We start from the raw sequence: 15,022 nt of genomic DNA on the forward strand, positions 1-15,022 counted from the left end.
ATGGAGAGTCCTTTGGATCCTGGCTCTGGATCTTGGTTTTGGATTCCAGCTCCACAGTAGCAGCCAACATGAACAGCAGGAAGAAAGGGAATCTATGGAGAACTTTACTTTCTCCCAAGTTCTACACTATTTCCTCTATCCATCGTCCTACTCTATGCTTGTGCATGAGTACATATTCACGTCCCCCCTTCTTCATAGGCCATAATTTGTAAGTGGTATTGATTCTCCCCACCTGTTGGGCAACATGAAAACTAGTAGACTGGAGGGACTGTACACTAACATGGCACCATCTGCCTCACTCATTCCACCTCATTTTCATTCCTGTCCCATAGTTCTCCCCCCAACAGTGGTTGGTAGCAGGGGCGTTACTATAATAGGGCAAGGGGAGACAGTTGTCTGGGGGCCCACTGCCTTGGGGGCCCCCCCAGAGGCAAGTCACATGACTGACTTCCCCAGCTGCGCACCCACCTGGGCTTCCTTCAGTTGTCTTCATCCTCTGAAATTGATGTGAGTGTTAAGACCTGGAGCTACCAGAACAGCATGTCTTTCTCTAGTACCATTAAATGACTTGCATCATCTACAATCTACTATTTAAAATTTAAAAATAATTTAGGATGTTCTATTGTGGCACATAGGTTATATATCTATATCTATCTAAATAAATAAATTCTACTATGCTTTTTGTTACCTCTATTCAGCCTCATTTAAGATTTCTTTACTTCATGAGCTGAGCTTCAGTGACGGGGGGGCCCACTTTAAAATTTTGTCTCTGGCCCCACTACAACCTTGCTACGCCCCTGGTTGGTAGGGTAAGTGGAAGCACATATTGAACAAGGATTTGTAACAGAAGTCTATACTGGAAGGCAGCAAGAAATTATGCACTTTCTTTTGTAGTTCAGAGGAAGGAAATAGCCTCTAAAGATGAGCATAGAAGTTGCCTGAAGTAATAGTAGCAATAGCAATAGCACTTACATTTATATACCGCTTTTATAGCCGGAGCTCTCTAAGCGGTTTACAATGATTTAGCATATTGCCCCCAACATTCTGGGTACTCATTTTACCGACCTCGTAAGGATGGAAGGCTGAGTCAACCTTGAGCCCCTGGTCAGGATCGAACTTGCAACCTTCTGGTTACAGGGCGGCAGTTTTACCACTGCGCCACCAGGGGCTCTTGTTTTTAAAAACAGAAATTAGCATCATGGAATATTATTCTCAACCTTGTTCATGTTTTTCCTTCCATATCAACCTGTCCTTAGGATGTCATTTTATCACTTATTTACCAGATGTTTGGAGTGGACATTCTTCATCTACTTCTAAGTGATTCATTTTTCAGTCAATGCGTAATGAAGAGGATGAGCAGATGAAATCAGGGGTTGCAAGTTTCCAAAAAAAGTTATGCATTCTTGTTTTGAGATTTGTTGGACTCCTTTGACATCCAAGTAAATCTAACTGCATGGTGAGGGGGTGAAATTACTTTATAGTAGCTAACAAACCAACCAACCAACCAACCAACCCACAATTATATGACACTGAGGCTGTTCTCACGACCAGCCTAACTCTGCCTGGGCTGCCCCAGGCAGGCTTAGGCTGGTAGTGAGAAGCGGCAGGATCCTCACAGATCCCTCCGCTCTCCTAACCCCCTTAATAAACTCAGCTTTGAGCTAAGTCAAGGGTGTTTTTGCACCCTTAACCCAGCTATCAGGTATTGTGTGACTCCTTGGGCTGCGTGACGGGCACACAGAATGCTCATCTGAGGGGGGAAATCGCCAGTGCAATGTGCGTGGTGCACGTTGCATTGAGGGATGTCTGGAGGCTGGAAAAACTAGTTCTGGCCCTGGATCCCTCCGCCCTGCTCTGTGCTTCATGGAACTGCACAGAGCAGGGCTGCCCGTGCAGGAGGCACACCGAAGAGAACCTGCTTGGTCATCTGGGAGGAAGGTAAGGTGAAAGCAGCCTTCCTTCCTGCACCCTCCCCACCTGCCCAGGGCAATTGTGTGAATCGCCCCTCTATGCTGATTGAGCACATCTGATATCAGTGCTCAGGATTATGACTTTTTGGGGCTGATTATTCTGGGCTAATTTTGTCTGTGTGAATTTTTCCCAAAGTGTGAACATTGGCTACAACCCAAAAATTCTACTTTGTCCTTCCAGAGCAGTTGCTGGCCAAAGATCTGCTGTGAGCCATGCAGAGAAAAAATTGTTAAGGGGCAGCCATATAATTAAAGTTGTTATTATCAACATCATGGATAATTTAGTTGAATTTATTTATATTTAAGCAAGAAAGTCTCATAATACTTAGATCATTCTCAACCCTGAGAATTTTGGTATTTTCATTAGCATTTTCAACAGAAAGCATTAGCATTTAGGTCAGAAAGCAAAACCAAGGCAAAAGATAGAAAACAAGAAAGGAACTCATAAGTACTATCTATAACTGCAAGGATAACCTTGTAGATGGGGTGGGCACCTTGCATGTCTTTAAAAGCAACAACAAGAAGAGAATTATTTTGTGTTATCATATAGGAAGTAATACAATAATAGAGATTCCGGGGCTGGGGTGGGGGGGACAAATCTGAGTATTAGCTTAAACAGCAAGACTCACTTCTGAGCAGTGAAAATGCAAGAGGTTACTCTCAAGGGAAGTCCCTTCACTTGGAACTTCTAAAGCTGGCCTAGATAAAGGACCATAAAATGGGCAACTGGGAACAATCCTGCATTGACTGGGAGATGGAGTGGATGATCTAATAGAATCATTGGAACCAGAGGTAGGGGGGGAAATAACAAACCCTTTATAAGCTAAAATCCCCAGCCAATTCTGCACTTCTGTGCAGAAAGTCAAACAATTATGGATTTGTTCTTCCCAGAAAACTGGAGACTCCTTGGAGACCCAATACTATAAAGCTATTTCTCTTTACATTGCTGGATTTCATTTCAATTTTTGTACAACTGTATTGATTACATTCACATTATTATTGTTGTTATTGTTATTGCTTCTCATTATCAGTAGTAGCAGTCATTATAGCAGCAACAGCAGTTCACAGGTACATGGATGCTAAGGTGCTGTTGGTTGATACAGACTTGCTGTAAATGTTGCAGCATACTCACCACTGCCACCAAAAACATCAGCCCTGCATCTCCTCTTCCTTCTTCCCCTGTAAGTCCCGCAATACATAACATGCAATGTGATGTCATCGAACGGACGGAGAGTTTTCCTGCTCCACTAGTCTGGTGACCACTTGTGGAGGTGGCAGAATTCACAACTCAGTGACATCGCATCACACCACCAAGCACACATTTTGCATTACTAGATATTACTGGAGGAGTTTTACAAGACCAGATATAGGGCACTGATGCCTGTGCCATATGGTCTGATCATAGTCTCACATAAATAATAATGCTACTCATGTTATAGATGTAAACAAAGAGAGAGAGGGCATGAGCACTGACTGGGTGTCACTCTGTGTCTTACCTAAGAGCAGCGCCCCAGGAGTCCTGGCAAATGGCCTCCAGTTTGATCACTAGACCAGGCAATTGTCTTCTCTCACAGTTTTACAAATAAAACAACTGCATGTGCAATTAAAGCAATCTACATTTGAAACAGCACAGCTCTAGAGTGGAATATAGTGAAGTCCAACAGTAAAACAGCCAATAGTTAAAAAGAGACAAAGAACTGGATTCAAACTGAATTTCCTAAAGACACACTGGAATAAATGTGGTTCAGTGTTGTAAGCAAAAAGAGTGACTTCAAGTGAGTAATACGAAAGAATCCAAGGGACCAGAAGAGATTGCATCCTTTCTGCCCCTGGATTCCAGAGGACAGCACATCAGCAGGCAACTCATCCGGCTTCAAAGCAGGCTACTACAGCTCTCTGAATCCATCATCATCCTAATCTAAAGCAAGGTCATGGAGGGTCACAGGGCTGACCTCACCAATGTCGGAAGAGCTGTGGCCGTGCGCGAGAGATTTAGCGTCAGATAGGATATGTCAATCAAAGGGCAAAGCAGGGTTTAAAATCCACATCACTACCAGCGTTCGCTTTTATCACTCTTGTTACACCTCAGAGGAAATCACTACGGCTTCCAATTCATTCCTGGCTCCAGCAGTGGCAGTCTGCCTGCTTTGGCTGAAATGTGCTGGGTTGGAGCACTCTACAGCTGATAACTTTTCAGTGGGTTAGGCAGAGGCAGCTGTGCCTTCCCAAGCACATCGATGCAGAGAGTTACAAGTGCTACCTTTCCTCCCTGCCCCCACCCTTCCATTCCGGAGGGAACCTGAGGAAACAAAGCTTGGGAACCAATCCATAAGAATGTGTTTAATTGCCATTGAATTCCCACTGGCACACCTTGAATGGATGAGGGGAAGGGGGGAAGAAGGAGCAGAGGGGACGAGGCAAGCACTGTTCAGACAACAGTGAGCAGATCAATAGGCTGAGTGAGATGGCAGGCTGAGCATGCAGGGCAGAGAAGACCGCTTGCTCAGGGACAAAGGCTTTTCTCCAAGTCCAACCAGAGATGTTTATATCTCCTTCTAGAACAAATGGGCTATTACGAAACTTCCTTTGCACTTGTGACATGGCAACTCCACACTCTACAGCAAACACCCCAGCCTTCTAGACCTGTTTTTGTTTATGCATGTGGGAATCTGTATTTTATTCATTCATTCATTCATTCATTCATTCAATTTATATACCACCCTTCCAAAATGGCTCAGGGCAGTTTACAATAGAATAAAAAAAAATTAAAACCAGTTAACAATTAAAATCAAAACTATAAAAACAGAATAAAACCAATCAAACATTCAAACAGCTAAAAACCCTGGAAAACCAGGGCAAACATTTGAAACAATTTAAAACAGCCGTTTAAAAACCCTGGAAGGCCAGGCCAAACAGATAGGTTTCAAGGGCTCCCCTGAAAGACAGTAATGAACTCAAATTACGGATTTCTGCTGGGAGTGCATTCCACAGCCCAGGAGCAGCTACAGAGAAGGCCTGCCTCTGAGTTGCCACCAGACGAACCGCTGGTAACTGAAGACAGACCTCCTCAGATGACCTTAATGTGTGGTGGGGATCATGCATATAATATGCACTTTCTGTAAATATTTATAAAGATAAATATATTCAGAAAAACATGGGAAGGGGAATGTGAGAGTCAGTTTGGTTCTCCAGCATCTATGGAAACCGGGAAACTGAAGGCTATGTCACATGCAGCCTTTTGTTTTCCAGCAGAGATAATCTATCTATGCTTAGGAAAAAGCATACACACTGTCATGTTAAAAATAAGAGCTTGCCCATGATTGCACGTGCATCAGTATGGAGTGCCAGAAGTCAGCAGCACTGGACCAAGGCCCCTCAGAAGGGCTCACTGCAGATTCCTGAGATCACCTCTGCAGACATAGTTCATGCTGTGCTGGAGGAGCAACTCTCTGGGGAGTCACCTACTGTAGGTAGGAGGGAACCCATGGAGGACACTTTGTGGAGGGCTCACAAACCCTGGAGCCAGCCCTGCATCAGCTTCCCAACATGCGTAACCACAGCCCAACACTTGTGAATCCTCCATAAGGACAGCATTTATGCCTTTTCCTGTAGGATAAGTGTCATGTGAAAAACAGCCTTGAAAGAGCCCTGAGCATAGGGGATCTGTGCCATATGGGCAGACTTTGAATTCATGCTTTGGACTGACTCTTTCCCTGTCAAAAAGGGGGCTTGAAATATCACTGGCAGCCACTGGACCGCCATCATATTATGGTTGCACACACAATCATTTCTGTTTGTTGTCTTCTTTGGTGCCTGGTTTGGCCAGACTCGGCATTTTTAGTATGAATCCCTTCTGCATCAGTTTGTCATATATTGAATTCAAGGGAGCCGAACAGTCGGAAATGTGAAATGTATACTGTCAAGGGCCTTTGTTTAAAAAACTGTGAGGATGTGCTAATATGAATAAGGGCACAGTTCTTTGGAGTCTTCCAAAGAAATGAATTTCCCTGCTTAGCAAAGACCCAGGTCCCAGCATTGCCTTGGTTGAAAAGGTGCCCTCAAAAATCTCACAAGCTCCACGTTAGATCCATGTTAAAATCTCACAAGCTCCATGTTAGCTCTTACAGATTAGAGTCAGAGTGAGGTTAAAGCATGAGGAACACATTTTAGCAGGCTCTTATAGCACTCTTATACAAACATATGAAGTCATCTTATTCGGAGTCAGACCACTGATCCTTCAAGCGCATCATTGCCTACATAGCAGCTCTCCAAGGCATCAAGCAATTGTCTCTCCTGGCCATAACCTGGAGATGCCAGCGACTGAACCTGGGACCTTATGCATGCAAAGCAGACCAGTTACCACTGAGCTACAGCTGTCACCCATCAGAAGTCCAGAAGCCCCACACAACTAGAAGATGAACTGGCTGCTGGCCCATTGGCCCAAAGAATCCCAGGGTTCAATCTGGCCCTGCCAGCTATTCATGGCCACACCATTCCAGAGGAAAGGTGGGAAGAGCATAGTTGATCAGGTTAGTTTTGCCTGCTCTAGCATTTCCATTCAGGTTTGAAGCTGAATTCCACTTTAACACAAAGTAGTGAGCCCACTGTCATGACCAGCTGAATATGGGTAGGACGGGGCTGCTCAGGTAGGACTGGAAGTCTGGGTCCCCAGGATTGCTCCCAGTCCTGCTGTTCCTCCCTGGGTGGCCCTGATCAGCTAACCAGGTTTAAAGTGAGGTAGGAAGACAAGCATGGGCAGGGGCGTAGCTAGGGGAGAAGGGGCCGTGTTTGCCTCTCTCCCCAGCAGCCCCTGGGAGTGAGGGATATAATGAAGAAAATAGGGGTGGAGCTGAGGGGCACTCAGGAACTGGGGGGGAGAGTTCTTTGAACCCATCCACTCAATTATAACCACACCCCTAAGCATGCACTTCCTACCCCACTCTCTGCTTATCTAGGGCAGAGATGGAGCTGATGGCAGCCATCTTCATAATAGAGCAGGGGGGAAGGAGCAGCTAGACAGCATGGAGACTCTTCCCCAATGCACCACACTGCTCAAGTGGTGCATTGTGGGATGCCAGGCAGCCCCAGCTTGCTTCCCCCTGATTGCCACTAGGCTTGCCACAGCACCGCTCGTGTGGGTGTGCAGGAAATGGATCCCGGATGGGCAAATGGACAACTGGGGGAAGACAGGTGGGGTCCTGCCTTCCTTCCCCACCCCAGCCCCTTGTGGTTGAGTGAACGATCTCATTGTTTCACTGTGCCCTCCCTTAGGTCACCTGAAATTCTACCCACTCTGGACCCCTTCGTCACCTCTCTTAAAGCACAATCTAGTCTTGACTGGAAGCCCTTTCAGGAGCTGGCAAGGTGTCAGAAGTGCACCGAACACCTCTCCTTACCTTCCTTCAGCATCCCCACTTTGAGGCATTTCATAAAGCGACATGCTTGACAGGACTTGCGCCTCCGTTTTGTGATTTCACACTCATTGGTGGCTGGACAGCTGTATTCGATGTTCCCTGCAAACACAAAGGGAGGTGGTCACTCAGGTCTTGCACCAAACAGAAGCAAAGGCAGCTGCAACGTGAGCTGTGCCCTAAAAAGCGTTTGGCCTGTGAACAAAAAGGGAATCACTACTTTGACGAGGGCAGAGTCTTATCTACTGGAATCACACAATGCTGACATTCAGAGGCACCATCTACGTGCATGACGTGGGCATTCCCACCTTTGCCGTGGAAGCAGGTTACTGAAGACAGCATCTGGAAATGCCCCTCAGTTGGGATCAATAGGCCAATACTCCATGATATTCCAAATGATACCCCAAATGATACTCCACAATACTTTGAACAGTACTCCAAAGTGGTCTGGGCAAATGCATAAGGGAGGAATATGGGTGCACATATTCTCTCCCCCACTGCCTGCAGCATGTCATTGCCTTATCACACAAAAGGATGTTCCTCCAAACCCTCCTGTACACTGGTTTCAAATACTATTTTAAAATAAAGGGGCTGTTCAAACCCACTGTTCTTCGGTGGGATCCGATGATGGTGCATCTGCGCAACAGCTTCGGGGGGAAACGTGTGTACCCATGTTCCTCTCCACACCTTTGCCTGAGCCAGTTTGTTTGTTTGTTTATTTATTTATTTATTTTGACATTTATCTCCTGCTCTTTCTTCAAGGAGCTGAGAGCAGTGGTTATGTTTATCCTCACAACAACACTGTGAGGTAAGTTAGGCTGAGAGATAAATGACTCGCCCAGAGTCACCCAGAGAGGTTTTGTGGCTGAATGGGGATTTGAACTCAGGTCTCCCTAGTCCTAGTCCAACACTCTAACCACTAAACCACACTGGCCCTCACAGCATCATCCTGACAGGCAATGTGTTCAGACAGGAGGGTGAAGATCCCCCCCCACACATTTTAATCTCATCCGTCCTCCAATGAGCCCTCATTTTATCCTCACAAGAGTCCCATTATAACCAAAACTTCAGAAAAGAAAGAGCTATGATACAGGGAGCAATTTATGCCTGAAGAAACCATAGCTGGGAAGACAGAGAGGTGCCCTTCTTTCTGCTTTCCAGTGCATTTTCTTTCTGGGTTTTGTAGCTCCCTTGAGCATGCATTAACTTCCATGTGAGCTTCGTTTAGGCATCAAACACTAAACATTCCTACCTACTAGTTCTTCAAACAATGAGCCAGCCGAGATAAATAACATTCAAAAACTCACACCCGTTTCTGTAGGGCTGCCCTGAAAATGCGTTGAAGTTCTAAACGCACACATATTCCACAAGAGCGCATAGCAATATATCATTTGCAAAGTGCAAAAGAAATAACCAGGTAAGTAACACAAGAGTAGCTTACAAGACCAGAAAAGCACTTACAAAACTTACAGAAGAGTAATTTACAAAACCAGCCAAAAAACAAAACCAATATGGAATGTCCTCCCTGCTGAAATAAGAGCCTCCCCATCTCTGGCAACTTTTAAAAAAGGCACTGAAGATACATTTATTCACCCAGGCTTTTAATTAGATTCATAGTATTAAAAATTATAATACTAATTTTTAAATGTTTTAAATTATTTTAATTGTTAATTGATTTGATGTTTTAAATGATTTTAATTATAAACAGCCCAGAGACGCAAGTTTTGGGCAGTAAAGAAATATTTTAAATAGATAGATAGATAGATAGATAGATAGATAGATAGATAGATAGATAGATAGATAGATAAGTCTAGTTTACAGCAAAATATTACATCACGCAACTACTGTACAGTGGAATTTAGGGCAGTTTCTTGGAACTTTTTAAAAAGAAACATAATACACTCTTGAGAGTCACACAAGCATCTGAAGAAGTAGTGACTTGGAGACAAATGTATGCCGATTTCAAGAAAGAAGAATACTGATATGTATTTAGCACCAGTAAACTTCTAAGTACTTCACATCACACGATGCAACCTCATTGGAGCAGAATACCCTGCATGCCTGCTCTTCAGACTCATGCCTGATTTATACAGGATGTAGAATACAAGGAACGCCTTTACCAATGCAAGCATTCCACACATATTTGACACAGGCAGAGGCTCACTCATGTCTTAGCATTAGCATACCAGTTATCAATGGCTGTGGTGGGTGCACCACTGGCAGGATAACATTACATGTGAATGGGCCAATGTGCATGGTAAGCACATTTAAACGTGAGCAGGTGTGTAAGGAAAGCTCACACAGATAAATGCTTTTCTTATGTCCAGCATCTGTATAAATTGAGTACATTTTGTGGTGAATAGGGATTTGCACAAAACCGGTTTGCCTGGTTTGGTTCAAATCCAATCTGGATTCGAACCAGACCAGGCACATTTGGTTCGGGCACCCCTTGAACAGGGGCCTGGTTCTGTTTGAATTACAACCGGTTTGGGCCTGGTTTGAGGCCAGGTGTTTTCCATTTTTCAGGCCTTCGGGGAGTGCTGTGGCAACCTCCCTTCCTATAGCGGCTGCAGGGTGGTCTATAGCATCTCCCGCTCCCCCCACTGGCCTCCCCCCAGACTCCCACGGGCTGTTTTGGCCTGTTTCAGGGCCGTTTTGACCCTCTGTAAGTGTGTGGTGGCCATTTTTGAGGCCGCAGCTCATATATATGGGCCATTTGAGTGGCTGGGTCATGACTACCACGTGCTCACAGAGGGCCGAAATGGCCCGTAGGAGACCGGGGGGAGCCCAGCAGGGGAAGGAGGAGACGCCAGAGGGACCCCCCCCGCACGGCCACCACAGCAACCCCCCCAAAAGGCCACTGCTGCCCTTGTCGGGCAGTAAGTTGTTTTTTAAAAACTGAAAATGGAACTCACACACACACTGCCCTTGAGCTAGGCCTGAACCGGCCAAAGAAATTCAGTCCGACCTCGGACCAAACTGGGTTGGGTTCGGTTTGAGGTCGAACCTCTCAATGGCCACCATGCTCTTACAGAGCGGGATATAAATGTAAAAATAAATTTAAAATGATAAATAAATAAAATAATGCCAAAGGTGCAGGAAGAACAAGTAAACCATCATGGGGGCATAGTGAGGAACACTGTGAAACAAGACACACAGTAATGCATACCTTCCGAAATGATTTCACCTTCAGATTCTTACCCCTTAAGCCCCAGATCCTGACCATCACCACTGGCGAGACAGCTGCCCTTCTGCCTGCTTACTGCCCTGCCATCACGTGGTCAGACTGAAGGCACAGACATTGTGCAGAAGCTCAGAGTACCATACCAGCTGCTTCTATTCAGTCTACACCCTGGCACTGCACCGCACCTGAATTCCAATAGCCAGGGAAGTATCAAATATCTCTAAAAGCTGGGAATTGAAATTCAAGCTTGATCTCTAGTTAATAAATGAACTGCAATTGTGAGGCATGTACATCCATCCAGCTACAGACTTGAGAGAACAAGAATCCCTGCCCTTCCTCAGTGTCCCACACACAAGGAAATGACCTGTTTTAAAAAACATGATAGATGTGTTCTTTTCATATCCTTGCCTTTTTATCTTACAGTTTCACTTCCAAGTGCAAGAAGCCAGTGCCTGCAAAGCAAAGCTATTATTTTATACCATTTCTGGTGGGAAAGGAAGTTGTTTGTAAAATAATAAATATATTTCAGTATAAAGCAATGTTGGTATGTGATCTGCACATATGTATATCCAGCTTTGCATCAAGCCACATCTATATCAGACTGCAGTCCTGTGGAAGCATTGGGCTCTTTCACACAAACAGAAGGGGGTGGTTTGAGGCTGAGAAGGGCTTTTGCCCTATTTAAGACAGAGCAGTGTGTCTGGTCAGCTCTGCAAGTACCACTCCCAGACGTGCACTGCAACCGCACTCTCCACTGGTACAGCCGGGAGCTGGGGAGCTGCTGTCACTTAGCTGGGCTTGTGGGACTGTCATGGGTTCTCACGACCAGGCATCCCTGGGTATAAGCCCTGCCTTTCATAATCATGGGAATCAGCCCACAATGTGTTGTGTGTGTACAGGTGTCTGTACACATGTACAAGTTTTTGTGTGAATGAGTATACAAGCATTCATTTAAAAAGTGAGGCAGGACAAAGAGGAAAGCACCAAATGAAACACTAAAGAAAAAATAATCCATGCGTGCAAAAATAAACATTTTATTTTGAAATCGCAATGTGTTTTCAGCAACAGCTCTTCATCAGGGGAAGAAACTTGAAAAACAACCTCTGTTTCTAAAGCACAAAAACTCTCTCATTGCCCAATTATTTGATTTTAAGAGTGAACCTGGGTACGGGCTCTCTCAAATTCAGAGTACAGATAGGAAGCCTACTACTGTACATGCATTGAATGCAACTGTATATGCATACAGATCTGAACATGCATACACACTGTACATGGATTTTGCATGAATGGAACATAACGTGTGAAAAGGGCCGGTCAAGATAATCACATACTGATTAAAGCAAAACCCACTCTACTTACTTCATAACGCCCCTGGCTTGAAAGATCAAACCTTCTAGGAAGAAACTAGGGACCTATCCTCAAGACATCCTCAGAAAACACCAGACCACATAGCATCTTGTATTGCTTATAACAGGGCAGGGCAAGCAGCATGCTATAATGAGTGGTGATAGCCTTCAGCTGCAAAGATACCTTATTTAGAGGAAAGCATAGAGAAGCCATGGTCTGCCTTAATCAAGCAACAGCAGTGCCCAATAAGCAACTGCCTTCAAAACTTCAGCAAAGTTCTCTGCTCTGTTGTTGTTGTTATTGTTGTTTTTTCTTCCCCCAAGTCTCTCAATTTCTTTTATGGGCCCTGAGGCTGACTGCCAGCAGCACAGAGTCACTCACAGTGCCTTGCAATTTCTGTAAGTGCCCTGTGATAAAGTGATGAGATTAACTCATTGGGATTCCAGCAGCCTCCCACCGGCTGGCAGTCAGGCTGCAACTTCGGTCACCATGGACGAGGGGCGATCGGGCAGACAGCTGCTGAAAGAGCTCCAGGGTGTCTTCAACAGCCAGAGAAGGAAGCGGTTCATGCCAATGAGCAGCTACATGCATGAGTGCAGATTTATTATTACATTTTATTTATTTATTTATTTATTTATATGTATGATTTATATACTGCCCTTCCAAAAATGGCTGTATATCTCGCTCTCCCTCCAAGGAGCCCACAGCGGTGTACATGGTCATGTTTATCCTCACAACAACCCTGTGCGGTAGGTTAGGCTGAGATATGCGTGACCGGCCCAGAGTCACCCAGTGACTTCCATGGCTAAGTGGAGATTTGAACTCAGGTCTCCCCAGTCCTAGTCCCACGCTCTAACCACAACAACACACTGGCTCATACATGTGCAGGTTCATACATGTGCATGATAATATGCTTTGAGCACGTGAACAAACCTTATGGCCATGTATGATTTGGCAAAATAACATTTTCAGTAAGTCTGCCAGACATTCTAGGAGCCTCATGGTGTGAGATTAAAATTTATCCTAGAAAGCTACCCAGGACTTTCTGAGCCACAGAAGGGAATAGGTATATGTAACATCATTTTTGTGGGTGGCATGCAATATGAGGTCACCGGATTGAACAGAGTAGGTGTAGCTACTAAAAGCCTGCCCTTGCCTGATCAACAGAGCAGAATCTCCTTCCTGCTGCTACTCCTCAGCCTCTAGCCTCAGATCGCAGGAACACTAGAGTGCAGAACACGCACCAGGTCTAGTTTCTGATAGGGTCATCCATGTTCAGTCCTATCCTGACTGAGAACCACAAAAAGCATTGAGGTCATTCACACAACCAAAAACTGGACAGGACAAGTGTCCTACCCAGGTTTGGGAGTTGTGTGTGCTCCCAATTTTTGACTGTGTGGGAGCAAACAACTAGGTAGGAAAAGGGAGCAGTGATTGTATGGAATTGAAGTAGGAGGAAAAGTTGGGTAGGACAGTGCTGTTTTACCCAGCTTTCATACCCAGCATTTAACCAAGGTAGGAGGAAAAACTCTCCTACCCAGCTTTTCCTCCTACCTCAATTCCATACAATCACTGCTCCCTTTTCCTACCTAGTTGTTTGCCCCCACACAAGCAAAAGTTGGGAGCCAAACAGCGCTCAAACCTGGATAGAATATTTGTCCTACCCAGTTTCTTGTTGTCTGAATGACCTAACGGGATCATTCTAATGGTCCCTTTCTGTATCAGAACTCAGCAGCACTGAGCTGCAGTTGCACAAGTACACAGCTACTTTAGATATGGACTCAACAACTGTTACAGTACTGAAGGTATTGAATCATGGAGGGCTGGTCTATCCGTGGCTACTAGTCTTGATGGCTACAGGTTACCTCTAGGTTCAGAGGCATGATGCTGGGAAGCAATGGCAGGAGAGGGGGAATGCCTTAATCTCATGACCATGGGTTTCCCAAGGCTACTGATGGGCCAGTGTGGGAAACAGGATGCTGAACTAGATAGGCCTTGGGCCTGATCCAGCAAGGCTCTATTTATGATCTTATGAATGTCGGGTGGCATTCCAAAGTATCCAGCACTTTAATGAGGTAGAAGGAAAAATCATCCTGTCCAGCTCCCGTCTCATGGATGCTTACTCCATCCTCCTACCTAGATTTTTGCTAGCACATGAATGAAAATCAGAAGTGCACACAGTGTTCGGAGTTGGTAGGATGCTTGTCCTATTTAATTAGCCATCATGTAAACTGCCTTATTAACTGTCAAGCATGACTCGGCCAGAATATGTTACACACTCATTCTTACAATTGCCCATAAAGAAGCATGATTATGCATCTACTGTTTAAGCCTTAAATGAGCTAAATTGTGGAAATCTCCAGGCTGAAACACAGGAGATCTGTAATTGGATCACCTAGGTGTTTTTTTAAAATGTAGGACTTATCAATAAGCCAGCAGAGCTCTGAATTTGATCAAGGTAGTAAGGCAAGGGTAAAGCCTTTCCCCCAACATTATTACGCCGCCCAGAGACGTAGGTTTGGGCAGGGTATAAATTTAATAAATACTAATACTAATACTAATATTTACCCAGTCTAAATTCCACTCCCCAGAAGCTATTAGACCCATAGCAGGAAAAAAAAAGATTATACAGATACTATTCCACTTTCTGCTATGGGCCTAATAGCAGCTTTTGGAGGGGTTGATTTAGATGAGGAAAATGGTGCAGGGGAAAGAGGTAAAACCTCTTCCACCATTGTCTCTGCTCCCCCCCCCCCGAAAAAAAAGAGTCCTCCCCAGCAACTGCTTTGAAAAAGTTAAGAGATCGACTCTGCATTGCATCTGTTCTGGCCCTGAGAAAGTTCAAGTACTTTCAACTCTTTAGATAATGATGCACCTTTTTACCCTGAAGCAGATTTTTGTAAAAAATACAAAATACAACTGATCATGAAAGCCAGCAACCAACATGGGTAGCAGATACAGAATTAGTGGCTGACACGTGCACAGTCTCCCATTGATGACAGTCTCCCACTGATTTGTGCAACTTCAAAGGCAGCCCCGATGGAGCAGTGACAACATTGGAAACAAAGGAAAGGATCTCTGGGCTACTGCCCAGAAGCAGTTTAAAGGCA

General features: G+C 44.9%; 1 protein-coding gene across 5 annotated transcripts in view; it reads right to left on the reverse strand.

Annotated features, from left to right (window-relative positions):
- ESRRB (estrogen related receptor beta) overlaps positions 1–15,022 on the reverse strand; it is a 304,059-nt gene that overhangs the window by 51,372 nt on the left and 237,665 nt on the right. For all 5 annotated transcript variants that reach the window (XM_053286429.1, XM_053286431.1, XM_053286428.1 and 2 more), the window contains one exon: positions 7,367–7,483. In XM_053286429.1, coding sequence (XP_053142404.1) covers positions 7,367–7,483 — 117 coding nt within the window. The remainder of the gene's footprint in view (positions 1–7,366; positions 7,484–15,022) is intronic.

Source organism: Hemicordylus capensis, chromosome 1 (assembly GCF_027244095.1).
Source record: "Hemicordylus capensis ecotype Gifberg chromosome 1, rHemCap1.1.pri, whole genome shotgun sequence".
Classification (NCBI taxonomy): domain Eukaryota; kingdom Metazoa; phylum Chordata; class Lepidosauria; order Squamata; family Cordylidae; genus Hemicordylus; species Hemicordylus capensis.